This window comes from Pezoporus flaviventris, unplaced genomic scaffold, assembly GCF_033815535.1.
Source record: "Pezoporus flaviventris isolate CSIRO_AGI_PZ_B2104156 unplaced genomic scaffold, CSIRO_AGI_Pfla_v1 ptg000047l, whole genome shotgun sequence".
NCBI lineage: Eukaryota > Metazoa > Chordata > Aves > Psittaciformes > Psittacidae > Pezoporus > Pezoporus flaviventris.
Window position 1 is genome coordinate 6512116 of NW_026892595.1, and position 20909 is coordinate 6533024.

The 20909-nt window shown below is 39.6% G+C and overlaps 1 protein-coding gene across 3 annotated transcripts in view; it reads left to right on the plus strand.

Annotated features, from left to right (window-relative positions):
• The window catches only part of NRP1 (neuropilin 1), a 117543-nt gene that overhangs the window by 43146 nt on the left and 53488 nt on the right, over nt 1-20909 (plus strand). For all 3 annotated transcript variants that reach the window (XM_061468130.1, XM_061468131.1, XM_061468132.1), the window contains exons 4-6: nt 4300-4481; nt 10861-11088; nt 18987-19142. In XM_061468130.1, the coding sequence (XP_061324114.1) occupies nt 4300-4481; nt 10861-11088; nt 18987-19142 (566 nt within the window). The remainder of the gene's footprint in view (nt 1-4299; nt 4482-10860; nt 11089-18986; nt 19143-20909) is intronic.

The following is a 20909-nucleotide window of genomic DNA, read 5'->3' on the forward strand; positions in this document are numbered from 1 at the left end:
ACTGAAATACTCATAACCACCCTATAAACGCATATCATAGTAGGCTTCAGAAAAATATGGCATATTCAGATGTAGATTATAGTTGTATATGCTTCACTGATTGTTTCAAAAGGTTAAATGGCAGACATTTCAATTTCAGCTCAGTTCTGCATATGTCTTCAGAAAGAATTTTTTTAGGCAAAAGGCATAAGATCTCACTGCCCTATTAATAGGAAAATGTGTAGAAGCAGAGCATGGCTTGGCAGAATGGCTGGCTTCAGCAGCAGGCAGGGCTTCCCAGCATTTTCACTTCACTTTCTGCAGTACAACATCCTATGGTGCATTTCAGGGGTCACCAACATATTCAGAACTGAAACCAGACATAAGCACTCTTATCACCTACTAGAAACTGGAAATAGAAAATTCACCAAAACCTGTATTCTGCAGCTGTTTATGTTTTTCATTGTCCAGAACTCATTTTGTATGTATTACTTGGCCTTTTCTTCAAATCCATAGCTTACACTCTCCAAAAGAAAAAAAAGAGCAAGCTTTTTGCAATTCATTCAAGAATTTGTAGAGGAATTCTAGATTCCCTCATCTTTCCAATAGGAGTCTGTCCCAGACGTTGTTTTACTGAACCATAAAATTAGGACCATCTAGAAATTGCATGTTCAGGCATCAGATGGAAGGAGCAGGGAGAGTGTGAGCTCCGCAGTGCATTTCAGCAGGCTCCCACCTGAGAGCTTCACACCCAGAAAGCAAACAAAAATGGGGTATCTGGAAAGACCCAGATGAGCAAAAAGGGAATGCTTTTCACATCGTGGCGTAGTGGCTCCATGAACTTATCTGCTGGTTAACCCTTCTTTTGGGCAGGCATCTCCTGTTTTCACACAAGAACATGTGCTCTAGTCTTTCACCTTAAACTACACTCAGTGGTTAGCACCATGTTTATATTTACATCTCTGTGCCATAAACCCTAAAGGACTATAACATTACCAGAAATATTTGCCACACCATTGACAGCAGTAACTGAGTGAAGAATTGCCAAGTGGGAAACCCAAATTTGCAAACTCAGTACTCTGGGCTGTACGCCAAGACTGTCTGGGCGCTGCAGAGGTGACACATTCAGTCTCCTCACAGGGATGTCAATGTGCCAACTGCATCCCTGGCACAGCATCTTCTCCTGGCAAACTTATGGAGAACTGCTACCAAGTCCAGAGGGAGATGCAAGCTGCTTCCTAATCTTCCTTGGCAGCAACTACGTTTTCAAGTTGTGACTGTACTTTCTCCTATTTACAAGAACTGTTGTTTGTGATACACAGTGGTCTCTGGTAGGATTTTGAAAAGTGCAAAAATGAAAATAGGACATTGGTTTCCAACTATGAACTATTAAAATTCAAAGTAATGTCACTTCCTGAAGAAAAAAAATGGTACAGATACTCATTTTCTGCAGCCCATATATCAGACGTTGCCACCAGTGTGGGAGAATCCAAATCCATTTGTTAGCTGCCAAGTGAAAGACATGATCCTTAGAATGTGAAAGTTGTAGGCCTGATCTCTAAAGCTTCCCCTTTACAAACTGTACTTCATCTCACAGCTAAACTTCTTTTCTGTTAGTAATGTTTTAAAACAAAATTTTAAAAAAATGGAAAATATTTCAATCTTCCACAGGACTGCATGACCTATAGCTTGCAAAATCTATTAGAAGACAGCCTTTTAGTAACCAAATTGTGTTATTTGCAACTGCATAGCAGACAGAAAGAGACCCATAAATTATAAATCTGTCACTATAAGAGACAATGGAAAGGTGTGGGCAGGCTATTGCTATGAAGAAGGAAACCTAGGAGAACGATAGCACTTAATTTGAATAGGTTTTGCTGAATTTACTTAGTATAATAGCAACATTGGTACTTGCATGTTAATTTGTGTGTTTGGTTGTATACAGAATGCTTAGTAAGACCACAGAAGATTGTTTATTTTTAAGGTATACCAGGATAAAAATAGCGAGTTTAAATCTTTTGGGGTATTTTTTCTTCTCTATACATGAAGCAAATGAGCATGTAAAAATTTGCTTTTCATTTTTATTCACAATTTTTCATAGTCACAATTTTTTCATATAATTTAATAATTCAGAAATATGGATCTTCTTCATATTCGTTTGAAAATGTATCTGCTGTAGAGGCTTGAGCAATTACTGGTGCCTGCAACACTAGTGCAATAATGTCATCATGGGTAGAAGAGCAAAGGCTGTCACTCAGACACTGTGGTTTTATGGGCAGTTAATTACTTGGAGAAAGGTTGTCTTGTTAAAACTACTCAACATTCATTTTTTTCTAAAGTCTAAAGACTAGCAGCCTGCATCCCTGAGTACTTCCAATAGGTTTTGCAGGGAACCTACAACCAGTATTCTTAAGGATATTTCTAAAGCAAAGAAAAAAGCAAACCCCAATTCTGAGGTCTTTTCCTGAATTTCAAATCCTGTTTTACATGTATCATAAAGAAACTACAGAAAAAGGTCTACTTTTTTTAAATGAAGGCTACTTAAAAATATCTGTAAGATATCTCAGAAATCCACATTTCTGCTTTATATTTTCACCAATCTGAAATGGGGCATTGAAGCTAACTAGCTGAGCAATTGCTACTGGAAAAATCAAATGCATAAGAGGAAATGCAGTTAACACAATATTTCACATATGTTAATGCTTACAGTTCCATCAGTGTCAGCTTTATTTTCTACTTGATATACACCAAAGCTGGCACACAATTTTAACTGATGAGGTAATGTCATTTTTAATTTAAGGAGCCTTAAGCCATCTACTTTAACTAGTGATATCATCTTTGCAGTTGTCTCACGGGATTTCATGTAAACATAAGTAATGTGCCCTGGATGGTTTGGAGCAGAGTTGTTAAAAATGACATTGGTCATCATGAAGACATTTTTTTCCTTTGATCTCTTTAAAAATGTCAGACACGCTTTATTGTCCTGTCATTTTTAGCTCTTCCTCGTATATTAATATTCTCAGAACATTTCAGTGAGCATAACAGTAGATTAAAGGTCTAAACAAATTAATGGCAACATTTTAATGTCAGTCATAGCAGGATAACGAAAAGTAAATGAGATTGTCTGGCTAACAGCAACTTGTTAAATAAAATGGCAGCATGGCTGAGACACAAAGACACAGGGGCAGAGAAAAGTCTTCCGCTGTAGTCCAAAGAGGCCCAGAGCACAACCCAGGGTGCAAAAGCCACCACTTCTTAGAAGATTAAACTGATTCTACAGGTTGTGTTTCCTTCTCCTTCCTGTGATTTCACTGAGTGAAATTATCTGAAATGAAATGCAGCTTCTGCCTCTACATGACTTCATTCTGAAGTCTATTCTCCCAGCTGGCTCAGTACACCAAGCTGCTGGGCTCACCTCAGCCCTCTTAAACCAAGGCCCTACATCTTTGTGACAGGGCTGAGGAAACTTAACATGACTGTTGTTCCCAGGCAAACTTTCACTACCAATCATTATTGCATTATTATATGCTTTTCCTTATGAAGTCCTTAGGAATGAAGCAACTACCTAGGGGAGAATTTAGCCCAGCCTGTTCCGTAATCACATGCTGTACAAGTATGAATATTATAATATGCACTTCTTGATTCAAATACCTAAGCAAAGATGATTTGTAATGCAACAAGTTTTGTCTCAGAAAAACCAAGTGCTGTGACTGACGTGTGGATTTTGTGACTTACCCTAAACTATTTGTCCAGTTAACAAGGCAAATAACAGATTTTTCTACCGCTGCTCTGAAACATGGTGGAGTTTTGAACTAAATCTAATGTTTAGGGATTTATTTATTATTCTGTGAACATATGTTTGGAGGACAGCATATGGAAATCAAAGTATTGTTCATAAAGAGCTCCAGCCAAAAAGACATTTTTGAATTCATAAGAGAACTTCACAGTTTGAAAAGAATGCTATGCATTATGTATTGATAACAACACTACACAGACAAAGGAACACAATTTAGTAATACAGAATTGTGCTCATGAGATTTCCTCTTTTTTTTTTTTTGTTAATTGGTTACTTTAGCTGACATTGTCTGCAAGCATAATGGACACTATTCTTCCTAATAGTTCCATGTTGCCAGATGATGTCTACAGACATAATGTAGTCCATTTTAATTATTTCATTTTGCTTACATCTTTCAGCATAATGCATTTTCCAAGCAAGCTAGCATTTTTCTTGATTATCTATGTTGTGTTATGGTTTCTAAATTAATTAGGTCTCCTTCTTTCCTGGAAGTTAAAAGTTTCTTCCTTCCATTTATCTACCAGGTATGATTATGTTGAAGTGATTGATGGAGATAATGCTGAAGGACGCTTATGGGGAAAGTACTGTGGAAAAATTGCTCCCCCTCCTTTGGTGTCTTCAGGCCCATATCTTTTTATTAAATTTGTTTCCGACTATGAGACACATGGAGCAGGATTTTCCATCCGTTATGAAGTTTTCAAAAGAGGTGAGAATTCATTGTTATATAGCTCGTAACCTGTGATTTTTGCTTGCATAAGAAAGATCACCATAGTTCTTTGGAATGCTGGGAATGCACAAAAATGCTTAAAGGAAAAAATTGTATTACCTTATCATTCCAAGGCTGGGCATATATTCAATGGGTGCAAGTTATGAATCTAATGGGTGAGCTCCATCTGAAGATTGACTCCTCTGCGTGTAACATGATGATCTTCATCAGCTGTTAGTTTCAAACATCTTAAAACCATTAGCTTTCTTCTTCTTTTTTTTTTCTTTTTTCCTTTTTTTTTTGTTTGTGTGATAATTAATGTATGATTTACAATGTTACTGCCCTAACAGCACTGTAACCTTCTGAGTCCCTGACTTATTTTGGTTAGTGCTTTTCTCTGCATTCCCAAGAGATGGCTGTGGGCTCAGAAAGGAACAGAGTACACATGGGCAGCAGATGATGTTAGTGTTGCTTTCACAAATCACGTTTGGGAGGTAAAGGAGGGAAGGGGCTCACACTGTTCACAGACATGACCTGCTGGAAGCTTGTGCCAGGAGTTCAGTACCGGTGAGCACAGACAGCTGTTTGGGGCACATAGAAAGCCCAGAGAAGCAAACAGTCCAGGATTAACCAGACCTATAGCAGTCCCTCTTTGATAACTCTGAGTCAGTAGCTAGAAAGGCAGTAAGATCATTTCCCTATAGTTGGATGGAGTTAAAGAATTCATATATTATATGCCTGGACCAAAACTCATAATACATAAAAGACAGTAAGCTGAACTTTATTTAAAAAAAAATAATAATATTGACTTCAACAACGTTTAGCAGCTCAAAATCCCCATTTTCCAATGTATGCCACTTCCACACAGTGCCCCATTTTCAGAACCAATTCAAGTACCTTTTGTGCACCTAAACCAGAGCCAAATTTCAACTGTGTTCAGCACACAGGCTTGGTGGAAGCTATATTGTTAATGAGGAAGCACAGTAGTGAAGTCTTTTTTTCTATGACATGCTATTGCTGCTTTGCAGAGTGCTAACTGGGGCCACAGACCTCTTGTTCACCATCTTCCCTGTCTGTAAATCCACTCTTGGCTCCCAGAAATTCTTTTGGTGACCTTCAGGGTCACATATTTTGAAAGACCTCAGCATCCAAATGACACCAAGCTTTCCTGAAAAAATATCTCTATTTACTTTGGTGTCTGTAGGAGGCTAAACTCTTGAAATTGTCTCCTGAAGTTTCTCAGTGCCTGTATATACAAGTACCATAGTACCATCTTTCATGAAGAACGAGGTTGAAACACAAGAATTGAAAGAATGACCCATGAAACAATATATTTTAGCAACAGCGCTTTTCAAGAAAAAAAAAAAAAAAAGCTTTTATTTGCTTCCTAATAGTGTAGAGCTTCAACTCAGAACTCTGACAGGAATGTTGTGTTTATTTCATTGTGTGGTCATTTGCATCTCTCAATGATACACATTAACCAAGTTAAGATAGCATTATGAATATGATTTTATACACACAGAAGCAAGGAAACTCAAAATTATGGCTCCCAGAGCAGCTTTAACTCCAGTTCATTCCACATAAACTGTATATTAATGCAGGGAAGTTATCACCAGGTATTGTGTGAGAAAATGCTGTGTACACAAAGGATAGAAGTTACAGTGGGAGCACAGCCCTTTTTAACTTCTGAGTTAATGCATATATGCTATTCCAAATCTACATTTTAATATCTGTACCAAACAAAGCTGACCAGCTCACCCTGTTATGCAGGTGAACCTCAGTTGCTCACACCAGACCAATATGCTTCATTTTAGCATATTCACAACTTCGCTCATCATTTTCCAGGTACAAGAAGTATTAAAATGATCCTAAGGTACTATGGTGCTGAGCTGCATTCCAGCACACTGTATTTTCACCCATTATTCCTGTGAGAAGCATCCTTAGGGGTTTTGCTTTGGTTTTTGTTTTTGCTTTTGTTTAAAAACAGACCTGCATCATGCTATATGTGTCCTAAACTGAATTCAAAATCTGATGCTTAAAAAATCACATGCAATAGAAATGGTAAGGAGAGACTAACTGTTGTGGTTTAAACCCAGTCAGGCAATTCGTTCACTCACTTCCCCCCAGCCCAACCAAGCACCAGCTTGCACCAGCTTGCACCAGCTACCAAGAAGGAGAAACATGACTGCTGCTGCTGAACCCAGGACACTAGCATATGTAGTGACTGTAATAAATGAAGTATGGGCTTTAAGAGTAGGAGTTGCCTTTACTTCTTATCCAGCTCCTTAGCCAGAAAGACACTGAAGAAGCTGAGTTCCAGACTAAACCATGAAACCCATATTGCCCAAAGTTTAGCCCATCTGAACTGTTCACCATTTTGGCTTCAGCAGCCAGCCTGTCGTAGGATGTGGCCTATTCACTGGAAGAGGTTCTATATGGTTCACATTCAACATTATAAACTTTAGTCAACTAAATTTAGGGTGTAAACTAAAACAAAAGACAGTGTCAACCAAGAAAGCAAATTATTTTCTGGCTTAGTGACACCTACAGAGAGCAAATTAAATTATCACTAATGTCATCTCTTTCTTTGCTGTTTCACCTCCTCTCTCTCTTTCCTTCAGCTATTTCCTCCTTTATTTCATAAACATGCAAACATGTAGTTTCTTCACCTCAGAAATATCTATTCTCTCGGGTTTCTGCTAGAACCTTTTCTACCAGTTTTCCTTGATGATTGCCCCATGTTGTTCCTTGTAGCCTCAGTGTTGATTTAATTCCTGGAACTTCTTCACAGTGTCAGTAAAGGGTCAAAATTGATAGAGAGCATTTTAGTGAGGCAGCTTTTCTGAAAACAGTTTTTGTTTCTTGCACCAGATTGACATGAACATGTTTAAAATAAAGCAAGCTGGTACTGTGATACCATGTGTGAGTGTAAGGAGCCTAATGATCATGCACTCACAGAGCCAGGATCTGGCTGTATTTAATAAAGCAATAATGATCCTGGCTTACATTTTATATTGCATCTTTTATTGGATTCCAAAAGGAGTACAGAGCACTTTATGCTATGAATGGCATAGCAAAGCTATTTTATCCTGGAACAGCAGCTACTGGTGGGAGTGAGGAGCAACATCCAGAGTATAACCCTCCCATACATGACAAGGAGACAAGGGAATGACAGGGAGAGAAGAGAAATATCTGACTAATGTGTAAGGGGGTGATTTAATTATAGGCAAAATGTAATTTCCCAAATTGGAATGGGTCAGGTTACATGAGCATTAATATCCACATCTTCCAAAATATGCCATGAACTGTGTGGAATATTGATGTGATAGCTCAAGCATTTCTTATCACTGGCTTGAGAAGGACAAAAATACCTGAACTGCGTAAATTCATTCAGACCTCTCGCTTGCATGCTGAATTTAGCTGGGAGGTGGCCAAATCGGGGGGGGGGGGGGGGGGATATGTTTGGCACATTCACAAGGAAGGCATCTTCTGTGGTGAAATAAGAGTATTCATATATGCAACAAGCCATACTGTTATCCTTCAATGATCTGTGTTAAGCATTGGAAATCCTGTAAGGCTCCTGACTACAGTCTCTCAGGATTCTGCACATCCTCATCCAAACTGAAACCTCATACTAACTTCTACTACAGCACAGACCTGCCTGTTGCAACAAAACTGTTGACTGTGTCCTTCCTCTAATTTATGTCCAAAGACCTTCATCTGAATCATAGAATCATAGAATAGTTAGGGTTGGAAAGAACCTTAAGATCATCTAGTTCCAACCCCCCTGCCATGGACAGGGACACCTCACACTAAACGATGTCACCCAAGGCTCTGTTCAACCTGGCCTTGAACACTGCCAGGGATGGAGCATTCACAACTTCCCTGGGCAACCTATTCCAGTGCCTCAGCACCCTTACACCCTTCTATATATCCAATCTAAACTTCCCCTGTTTAAGTTTTAACCCGTTACCCCTTGTCCTGTCACTACAGTCCCTAACGAAGGGTCCCTCCCCAGCATCGCTATAGCCCCCCTTCAGACACTGGAAGGCTGCTATGAGGTCTCCATGCAGTCTTCTCTTCTCCAGGCTGAACAGCCCCAACTTTCTCAGCCTATCTTCATACGGGAGGTGCTCCAGTCCCCTGATCATCCTCGTGGCCCTTCTTCATTCTTGTTCCAACAGTTCCATGTCCTTTTTATGTTGAGGACACCAGAACTGCACACAATACTCCCAAGTGAGATCTCACAAGAGCAGAGTAGAGGGGCAGAATCACCTCCTTTGACCTGCTGGTCACACTCCTTTTGACGCAGCCCAGGATGCGGTTGCCTTTCTGGGCTGCAAGCGCACACTGAAGCCGGCTCATGTTCATTTTCTCATCGACAAAGACCCCCAAGTCCTTCTCCGCAGGGCTGATCTGAATCTCTTCTCTGCCCAACCTGTAGCTGTGCCAGGGATTGCTCCGACCCAGGTGTAGGACCTTGCACTTGACATGGGTAAACTTCATGAGGTTGGCATCAGCCCACCTCACAAGCATGTCAAGGTCCCTCTGGATGGCATTCCTTCCCTCCAGCCTATCAACCGAACCACACAGCTTGGTGTCATTGGCAAACTTGCTGAGGGCGCACTCAATCCCACTGTCCATGGCACCGACAAAGATGTTGAACAAGACCGGTCCCAACACCGATCCCTGAGGGACACCTCTCATTACTGGTCTCCAGCCGGACATTGAGCCATTGACCACAACTCTTTGCATGCGCCATCCAGCCAGTTCTTCATCCACCGAGTGGTCCATCCATCAAATTGATGTCTCTCCAATTTAGAGACAAGGATGTCATGCGGGGCAGTGTCAAACGCTTTGCACAAGTCCAGGTAGATGACATCAACTGCTCTACCCCTGTCCATCAGTTCCTTAGCCCCATCATAAAAGGCCACCAAATTGGTCAGGCAGGATTTCCCCTTAGTGAAGCCATGTTTTGGCTGTCACCAAGCACCTTCTTGTTTCTCATGTGCCTTAGCATGCCTTCCAGGAGAATCTGCTCCAAGATTTTGCCAGGCACAGAGGTGAGACTGACTGCTCTGTAATTCCCTGGGTCATTCATTTTCCTCTTCTTGAAAATTGGGGTTATATTTCCCTTTTTCCAGGCATTGGGAACTTCACCTGACTGCCATGATTTTTTAAATATAATGGACAGTGGCTTAGCAACTTCATTTGCCAGCTCCTTCAGGACCCGTGGATTGGTTTCATCAGATCCTATGGACTTGTGTATGATCTGAATGATGATGATCTGAATGATTTATGATGATCTGAATAATCCTACTCAAGCTCCCCAGGTCAGCTGCTATCCACCAATGCCCCAAATCCTGTAAATCACTTAAATCCATTAAATTTGGAGTGTCAAAAGTCAGAGGGGTTACCTGTGCTGACCTTGTGGGAGGATGTGTGGACAGTGCTTGCAGCTGACTTCTGAGCGCACCTGCAGATGTGGGATCCACAGAGAGGCTTCCTGAGGGACTTAAACAGAAGAGATATGCAATCTGTCAACAAGAGAAGGACTCCAGTTCTCGTCCCCTGTATTCTCAAAGGCAAATCTGGCCTTTTATACCCTTACATCTTTACTGCCACTTTCCTTTCCAAAAGCATTGTTTGGAGCATCCCATTATGCAATGGTGGGGACATCGGGGAAACCTGGTATGTCAACATTGACATTAGGTGACTTCTAGAAACACTGCCTGTGTGATTACACAGTTTATCATGCCTGCACTAACAGCAACATTTTACTGGTGCACCTGTGTCAACACCACTCAGAATGAGTCACTCACCCTTGGTTCATGTACGAATTACCTTCCACATTTAGTTTGTCAAGGAGGCATAGGTCACATCTGGCAGAGTTACTGAGTCAGTGCTCCAGGAATCTGAAACCACTACTCCCTCTACTGAATTCACTCACCTGCTTTTGTAAAAAATTCTATTTCACCAATAAAAGGCTGTCAGCTGTAAGATTTAAAGATTTGAGCTTGAAGGGCCTGTAATTATTTCTCTAGGGCTCTGTCGAGATTTCTGCAGCTTACACTTGCATTGTTCCCACATGACTTTGTATTTGTCATAATTTTTTCTAGAGCTGGTACAAGTTTTCATATTGTTCCATACAAATTGAAAATTGGAGATCAGACAGTATATGTGAATTGTGCTTTAAAATCTGACTATCAATAATAGGAACAAGCTGGCTGAATGATTAATGCAGTGATTAAAATGAGGTGTTTCCTTGAAAAGCCACCTTTGCTGCTGGAGAGACAATACAACCTAATTTGTTCTCCAGTTAACTACTTTGCTTAGTAGCATAGTGTTAACCCAGGTGGTTTTGTTTTTTCTCTTGCAGGGCCTGAATGTTCCAGAAACTTTACTTCATCAAGTGGAGTGATAAAGTCCCCTGGATTCCCTGAAAAATATCCCAATAGCCTTGAATGCACTTACATTATCTTTGCACCAAAGATGTCAGAGATTATACTGGAATTTGAAAGCTTTGAGCTAGAACCTGATTCAAATACTCCAGGGGGAGCGTTCTGTCGCTATGACCGATTGGAAATCTGGGATGGATTCCCTGATGGTAAGAGAAAAATGGACTGTGATATGCATAACCATTATGCTGTATGGGCTGCAGAAGGCATGCGCTCATTTTTTTAAACGTCACTGTAGAGAGGTCCTTGCTTGATTTATGTGAAACGAGTTGAATTAAAGAGAAATGGGGAAAATGTTCTGTAAATTCATTCAGTAAAGCATATCACAGTGTGAGCAATTTTTTTTAGTGAAATATGTTAAATTTTGAACAGTTAGCTTGAGGGAAGCCTCTGTTTTTAGAGGGAATATGTAATGGACTTCCTACACTAAAATAAATTAAATATGAGGCCTCATAATGTGTCCCCTAACTTTCACAGCTAATACATGAGTATTGTCCAGAAATGTCCAACTTGCACAAATTGCACTTCAGGTACTAACCCTCCAAGCTGTGGAGGATCTGGGTTACAGACCAGCTGTCAAAGCAGAGAATTTCATTGCCAGAGAAAACATGGTGTCCATACAATTGAAATCATAGTGGATAAATAATTACCCAGGTCAGTAAACAGCCACTGAGTTATTCGTTCTGGCATTTTCAGTGATTGGGCACTGCAGGGTTCCTCCCTCATCGTGTTCTGTCTTCCAGCAGTATGAGCAAATCCAAAGGTTTTATCTTAAATAGATTAATTTATAATCTTTGGTTAGCCGGGCACATGTGTGAGGGTAGGTGTGTTGGGTACCCTTCTGGAGCTTACTTCTCTGCCACATCAGTAATTTTCCACTTAGGTGTTGAACACACTTGACCCTGTGCAAATACACTAGGTAAATAGCTGGATATCAGCTAAAACAGTAGCACCAGTGAGCCCCCCATTTCACCCTCTGCCCAATCTCATATCCCTGTTTTACACTGAGACTGATGAGCAAAACAGCTGCATGGTTTCTCTAGCAATGGTTTTCCCAGCAATGGGTCCACAAGGTCCATGTCCCCTGTAGGTAGGGCAGCCATGTACCAGTTCTCCAAGAACCTCAGCTCCATAGGCTGCAGCTCCAGCATAAAAGGGACTATTCCAGCTGAATGCCTAACCTTTAGGGTGAACAATACAAATTGTGGAAACAGCTATGTATCCAGCATCTGAAGAGGGCCTACAAGGATGCCAGAGGGAGACTTCTTCAGGGACTGTAGTGATAGGGCAAGGGGGAATGGGTTTAAGCTTAAACAGGGGAAGTTCAGGGTAGATATAAGGAAGAAGCTCTTTACTGTGCGGGTGGTGAGGCACTGGAACAGGTTGCCCAAAGAAGTGGTAAATGCTCCATCCTTAGCAGTATTCAAGGCCAGGTTGAACAGAGCCTTGGGTGAGATGGTCTAGCATGAGGCGTCCCTGCCCATGGCAGGGGGGCTGGAACTAGATCATCCTAAGGTCCTTTCCAACCCTAACCACTATGATTCTATGATTCTATGTAAACCTGATTGTGATGCCTTTTTCACTTGTTTCTATTTATGGCATAAGCTGATAAAGAGAAGCATCTTGAAGCTGGCTTTTTCTTCTTAATTTTGTAACTGGTAGCAAATTTCAACAACTGAAGATTTATGTTGTTTGTGTTGGGCACTAATTACAACTATTTCAATTTTCCACTGGTATGATAACCCATATTAATAGATATTTTCTTTGTTTTTATGAGCAGCAGTGGCAGTTTCTACAAACTGGTAATCCTACATTAATATTTCATTTAAATGAAAACATATAACTTAAGGAACATATTTTATTAACACAGTTAAACTTGCCTGTTTTCCTACATAAATCCCCGATATAATTTTAATTAAAGCTTTTACTGATGCTGCAGTAAATAGGTATGTGCTTTTTAACTTATATCTGGTTTTCTTTTTGGTTTATGTTCAATGGGTTTATCACAGCTCTTTTCAATCCATTCCAATAAACAATGAAGAAAGAGCCATAACAGTAGCTGAAAGACTATTTTGTATTTAATGCCTCAGTTAGGAAAACAGTATTGTAACATTGCAATAATGATGTCTGGAGCATTTAATAATAGGTTTATTTGTATATAGGCCAAATCTGTCCAAGCTGAATTCCTGTAGAACTTCCATTTAATCTGACATGTGAAAAGATGATCCAGTCAATCAATTTATGGATAATATTACCAAAAAGACATGCATTCTTTTTAGTGTCAGAGGGTTTCAAAGCCGTAATTTCCTGGTTCAAGATAGTGACTGAGCCATACTGGAGAGCAATTAACAACAGGCATTATCAGCCTTCCAATTCCCTCACAAACTGTCTAAACCCAAAATGATGCTGACTTGCAATAAGAGTGTTTATATGTTTGTAAATATTCAACTGAATTTGTAGACTAGAAATAAATGTTCCCTTAGTTACAAACTGTTGGAGGTTGTGGCAGTTGTTGGGAAATGTTTGCTGCATCATTTCATGTAGGACAATCCTTAACCAGCAGTCAGACTCTCTTGTTTAACACTACATAGGCAGAAAGAATGTGATTGCTCCTCTTTTAACTGCATCACAGAATGAGTGGGAATTCTTCTGTCTGACAGGGAGAGCTATTTCAGCTGAAGAACAAAACTGACACAGGAAACCACTGATATGACCCAGCCATAAACTGAAGACAGGAATTAAAAAATGTCCAGATATCAGAAAGAGAGTATCTAGATAATCAGGGGAGGACAGAGGGGGGAAGGAGAAAGGAAGGCAAAATAAATCTAATTTGCATGCACATGGAAGTAGTAAATTTCTGAAAATATTAGACAGTAATGATTACCTTTGATGAAAGGAGGCTCACCCAGGGTGTCTTTCAGCAGTTTGTCCATTTCCCATTGGTCTGTGAAAAAATATTCTGAAGCTGTATGCACACTACTAAATAAAACAGGTCCAAGGCATGGTTGTATGTACTTCTTAATTGCTGGCATACTCTCATGCATTGTTTTAGCCTATATCAGTTTTCATTTTCTCAAGCAATTCCTAAGGACAGTTTGGAGGACAGCAAAAGCCAGAGGTCATTCCCAACAGGCACTTTGGACACAGGCATATTCAGATGGAAGAGCTCTTTGGGAGTGAGATGTGTCACACCATTAGTTTGGTCCCAAGAACAGCCCTGGCTACTGTCTGCAAGTCCAGAGGGTGGCCCCTGGCCTGCTCTGTTTAGTGATGTAGGAAGCTATTTTGCTTTGTTATACTGCATTGCTATTTATATGCCCAGTTGTGCTAGAGGTTAAAGCCACCATTGCACTACAGTGATATAAACATGAGGTAGAATGAGTTTTTAAATGTTTGGAAAAAATGTATATCCCTCAGTTCAAATACCCTCCTCCACAGCACTACAGCTGTGATTTGCTAGGATGATGGCAGTATTTTAATAGGACACAGAAAACAGTTTGATGGAAAACAGTTGTGGCTGCAACCAGGGCAGAATTAGTTGGACAGCCCTCTGAACATGTTGCTTTCACCCAGCTCTGGAAACCAGGCATCAATATTTGAGCTAGGCGCTGTCAGTCCCTCTGTTCTCAGCAGAGAACAGCACCCCACTCTGATCTGTCTCAGACATTTAAGGTGCAGTTAATGGAGCTCTGGAGGTTCTTATCTCATTGACTGTGCTGGGAGCTATGAATCACTAACTCAAACATAAACTTTAGATACCTAAGTTAGAGCAGATGAAACCCAACATAAGTGGAAAATGTTTTCACTGTAGGATTTTATCAGCTACAGTGAATAGATAGGCAGGAAATGAATTTGCTGGTTTCTACATTTGTGGGTTTTTTTCCCTTCCTTTTCCCAAAAAGGAAAAAACAAACAAACAAAAAAAGGCAAAATGTCCTCTTAAACAGATTTTCACAACAGTGTTTAAAAGGATATGTCAAAATCAGTATGTTTCCATTTACATTTTGCTTCTATGTAATTGCCATTTTTCTGATTTAAAACAATTTTCTGTTAGACAATTTGACAGCAACTGTAGCAGCCATTCACAAAGATGTTAATCCTGAAATGTTCTGTCACAGTAGCGGAGTCCTCAGCCTACCTGGTTGTCCTTTTAGTGGATTGACTCTGGCAAGTGCTGAGTACTTGCGTCTTGATTCTGCAAACCATGCTCTTATCTTTAAAGCATGTGAACAGTTAGATTGACTTTAAAAGGAATTCACCAAGGACACATTCACGTCTGAAGTTAAACACTGGTTTAAGTGTTTTGCTGGTTCAGGAGGGGAATGGTAGGCATTTAGGAATGCCTCAAACCTGGCATTTTGTTTCTGCATCACTGTATGTCAAGAGCACCCTTCAGCTTCTTCTCTTGAGCAAAGCAGTAAGTGAAACAAACCCTTTTGGAAAATATTTGGAAGCTACAGGTGCACGCTGCAAATATGGTACAGAAAAGGGACTATGGTTTGATGGACATAAGAGGAGTTAGAGCACAAAAGTGAGTAGATCACAGAATAGAAATGTGTGATTTTGCGTGAGTAAACTAGACAACAAAAATATCTTTACCTAAGGCACAAATGTACCTCAGCCAGCCTCAGCTGAGAGCAGTCCATTAATGACTTTGAAGAAAAATAACCCACTCAAAATGAGGTCTAGCTTAAGTGATGAATTGCACATATTCATCATGCAACTCTCTTTGAAGCTCTATAGACTGTCTACTAGGGCTCAAAAGTAATTTAAAGACATTCACATATGGTTTGAGAACCACAGGCTAAGCATTGCTGCTTCAGTCAATACCACAAGAGCTTCCACTGAATTACAGAGCACTACAGAACGCTTTAGTTCAGCCATTAACATCAGTGCAAATGAAGGTTGTTATCAGTCTAAGTGCGTTTCTCCTCCATTGTGGTTGCTTTCTGCACTCTTGTGAGAAGCTATTAAGATACAAGAGTACACACAGTCTCAGTGTAGGTGACTACTGGACTGTGATGATGGGATTCATTTTTCAGCTCTTTTCTCTTTAGCTTTCTAAATTGTGTTCAAATGTTTTGTCAATAACAGTCATACTGCTGTGAAAATGCTGTCCACAGCACACCAGCATACTTTTAAAGGCCAGCTTTAAAAATCAGTAAAATGGCTAGTTAACGTAACATTCGTTTTTAGAAGTCTGGTTACCATTTCTTCTTTCTTGTATTTTGTTGGTTTGGGTCTTTTTCACTGAATTCTAAAAGCTGAGATTGCAGCTGGATAAGCAAATGTGTATTTCAATGAGTCTCAAAATTTTCTGGCATGTATAATCTTTGTACAGTAGAAAGGAGTTAGTAAGGATAAGTTTTCTGTTTAATCTTAAACCACCAGCCATATTCTATATGTTCCAAACTCAGTTCTGTAAGCCATCAAACATACATGTTAAAAATAACGAAGGATTCACTCAAGTTCTGGAATTAGATTCTTTGTTTTGGGAAAAACTTTCAAAACAGGTTTCTTTGCTGTCCCTCTATCTTTTAACCTGAAAATTACTCAGTTTTCAACTATATCATACTATGCTAGTGGAAAGAGGAGCCAAGGTCCCAGAAACATCTACAGCATGGCCAGTCAAATGAAGTAGCTGGCTAACCAAAATGTCATTGTTCTAAGGGTAACTTAGAAGCATCCTTGGGTGAGGACATCTCCAAGTGACTCTCATTTGAAGTAAGCCTTCATGATTTATCCTGACAAAGCAAGATGTTGGCCTACAGGTAGAGGCTGCAAAGAGCTTTCTGGCCCAATGACTTTTCAGCACGTCATGCCCTAAAATTCCCATTTGGGAATGTAAAAAATCTATTTAAAAAAAGAAAAAAGCAGTGGCATAACCTACCTAAGCAGACAGCAGTATCATCCCCCAAATGATTGCTCAGATGGTGTTCCCCACATAGCGTTTATTTGATGTGGTGATACCCAAAACATTTGATAATTTATTGTCATTCAACTGTTTTCAAGACTTGAATGGAAAAAAGAACTGCATGTAAGAAGAATGAGAATCTCTATTTCATCTGTTTCTGCTCAGATCAATATTGTATTAGCTCCGTAGTCTAAGGTTTACATGTGCAAAAAAAATTCAATAGCACTTTGTGTCATATTCTAGATGATTTTTGCTTTTGCATTTATAGCTAGCAAAGGGAATAGTCCTGTGACAGCAGGGCCAATCTGCAGACTGAAATGCAGAATCAATAAATATGTCTTAAAAATTATAAACCAGTGAGTCATGGGGGATGTTAAAGCCTGTCTGCTTTAAACAAAGTTCTCTACTGTGTCGTTTCAAAGAGGCTTCCCTACAGGAAATGGGAGGAGGGAGGCTCAGAATGCCATAACATGGTGGCCTTATCCTCCTCATTTTCTTGCAGTTCAGAGCAACTTTGGAAGCTATAATATTGAAAGCTATCACAGGAATGAGCAAGATCAGAGTTGTTTGCACATAGAAAAGGCAAAAGACAAATGCAGCAATTGGAGCGGGGGCAGTATTTTGTGTTTTTAGGAAGCCACTAATGGCAACAGTCTAAAACAACTTACTCTAAATAACAAAACTGTAAACCTTTAATGATTTCTAGGACAAGGAAGAAGTTGAGTAATATCCTCTATGGTGTGTTTCATTCTGTCAATAGTGCACTGACCAAGCCTCGTGAAAAGGGGCTGAACTGTCAGGTATTCTGAATGCCATGGGATTGCCAAGGCAACTGAAGACTTTACTATGGCCAGAATAGGGATAGAAAAGCACATACTGGCAGCAAGAGCTATAACATCTGAGTTCCTTCTTTCTGGCAGCTCTTTACAGAAATGTGCAGCAGGGCTTTACAGAAATGTGTAGCTTACATAATAAAGTTATTCCAAGCTGGAACTGTTTTAGTTGCTGAAAAATGCCAGTAAATGACTACAATATTACGTTAGCTGGGGATTTTATTTGAATGGAGAATAATTAGGAAATATAAATATTTTACATTTTACATTTTAAAATGAAAGTGAAATGGACTTCCTAGAGAAAAGACAAGGTGTCAATTTAAGCCTGGAAAGCCAATGGTGTAAGCATTAGAATGATGCCTTATGATTATTTTCATGATTGACTCCATGGATGGGTTTTATCATTATCTTTTATATTGTTTGCAAGTACAGATGTACCACTATTCAACAGCCTAGGGACCTATCTGTAGGGAATGCTCAAGTGCTTGAAGGCCACATATGTCAGTACTGAATTGAGTAGCTTGATTAAGGAAAAAGATTATCCCACTGCACAGGAAATCCAGAAAAATAGCAGGAACTGGTTCTTGCATTATTAGCACTGAGAAAGATCATGCATGTGTGTATATATATGCATGTCTGCTGTAACATGGAGATATACTTAAGAAATCCTTGATCTTTTGAAAGGATTAAGATTTTTCTCTTGAATTATTTACAGTATTCTTTAATATTGAGCATATGGGCAAAAGATTTATATGGGTGTGCTGAAAGCCTAAATAGGAGGGGATAAGGAGTTATTAGTTATATCCTCAATATGAGTGCAAATGTGTTTTTCTAAATTCACTATAAAATTAACAGATTATCTGCAGAATTGAGCATAAAAACCTGTTAAGTGCTGTTTGAAATCCTATTCCCAGAGCATGTTGTAGAACGGTGGGCAAATCAGGCCATTCAGATGTCCTTGTCATAAATAGGTGCTTCAATCACACTTTGGAAAATGTAATTTTGTGCATCGTTGCCCTTTCTGTATACTTTAAAGGATCCTTTTTGAAATCCTAGTTCTTTATATTTTCAGAGGTTTATGGAGTGCTATCTGGAACATTTTAGAAGGGTAGGGTAAGCAATTACTAGGGTAGGCTAAGCAATTTATTGTTCACTGCTAAGTTATCGATGAAATTGTGATTTTGAACTGTTGCAGAGGTTCACTATTTCCTGCTGAGGGTTCTTTTTAGGAGGTTATTGCAGTAGCATCTATTGTTGTACCAGAACTGGTAGTTTAGTATTATATCCTGTCTTTTTGCAGTTGGCCCACACATAGGGCGTTATTGTGGGCAGAACAACCCAGGACGTGTCCGGTCTTCAACAGGGATTCTTTCAATGGTATTTTACACTGACAGTGCAATAGCGAAAGAAGGATTTTCAGCAAACTACAGCGTGTCACAGAGCAGTGTATCAGAAGGTCAGTATTTATCTATCCCGCAGAGTGTCTTGGAAAATATTCTTTGTTATGTCTTCTTGCACTCCAGGTGTTGCATAAAACTTTAAAGAGACCTTAAATAAATAAGATGGTGGGGAAGATTTGCTTCTGTTTTTTCTTTTTTCTTTTCTTTTTTTTTTTTCTTTTAAAGAACAGCAGCCCTTTGAAAAGCAGTGCAAGAAGCAGAATTCTCCTCAATTTTATTCCACAGTATTGCCAGGAAGTCAGGATAATTATTGTGACAAACTGTGCTGACCAAGGAAACACAGGAATGCAGAGCAATTGAACACTCACATTAAAACAATGAAACATGAACAATGAATGTACTATCCAAGCCTCCTTTTATTACATAGAATAAGCTTTGATGATTGATTTCTTGAATAAACAGAACCCTTTTTATATATGTGCTCTTGTTAAACCATTTCATAAGCTATCTAAGCTTTGTTCTGTCTCATATTTTTTTCCCAGCTGCCCTATTTTCATGCTTACCTTTTGGACAGAGAATGCAGGGAAATAATGGGCTGTGTTAAACCGTGTCCTTGCAGATTTCCTTGCTTTGCTTGATGATAAAGTACACACTTTAAATCAAACTCTAGCTCTTTTCTCCAATTTACTGAGTTTTGAACAGATCCACCCAGATTGGATGTACTTGTTTAGTCAAAGAAGGAAGAAAAATAAAATTAGTAAACTGAAATTATCATCACCATTACTCTGCCCCTCTGCCTCCTTAATAGCTTTCCCATACATGCATAGCCAGGAAGAAGGAACAGGAAATACCCTGCCTCTGTTGATGTGAATCATCCTCCATCCTCCATCTCCCTCGGATTGTACCTCCAGCTAGTTTGGCTTCTCCTTATATATATAGAGGATGCTCCTACCCCTCCTAGCACAGACCACTTGGTCCCCCACAGTCATCCTGCTGTAGAAGAAACATCACACTGGAGCCACAATTAACCTCTGCTATGCTGGGATGCCTTCAGCTCTTAAACACAGTACAACAGAACGCGAGAAGTTAGTATGTGTGAAAACCCTTTTGGATGACAAGAGGAAACAATTTCTGTGACACAGACTTATACAGAGGAATGATTCCTCCCAATTTCAGCCACATTTGCTCTTTGTGTTGTCAATACAGAGAGGGTCACCTCCAGAGGACAACTCAGCCTACTTGTCACAAAGATGTGAGGAGTCCCCAGGAGGTACTTGTCCCTCTCAGTGGACTACAGGAAAGTATACATGTCTAGAACAAAACTAGACACCTACTTTTAAGATATTTTAATATGACTCCCAGTTACCATGTCTTGCATTCTTTATAGTGGCTTATAGCTCTCCTGATCCCAAGCAGAGGTTAATTTATTTTGAGTCTTGCTCTTACATAATTCATCTTCAGTACTTTACCCAAGGCCCCTAATACATTGAAGCAGCACAGAAATGTTGGAAAGGTGGTACGACATGGGAAATGCAGCTTGGTAGCAAGTTTAATAATTCAGTTATGGTGTACCCTAACTACTATTCTTATAAAGTACCCTGATAGTGTTTCTGATTAGAAGTTTTTGGATCCCACATAAAATATTTAAACAATTTTTTCAGAATATTTTAATTTTCATTGAAAAATCAGAATTTTCCTTATTAAAAGCTCATTTTTCCAGCTCAGGGATTTTGAAACCTTTTCAAACCACTCATCCCTCTGTTAGAGATGAATCAGCTTCAGAAAAGATGTGATAAAAAGGAGTGTGTACTCCACTTCACACA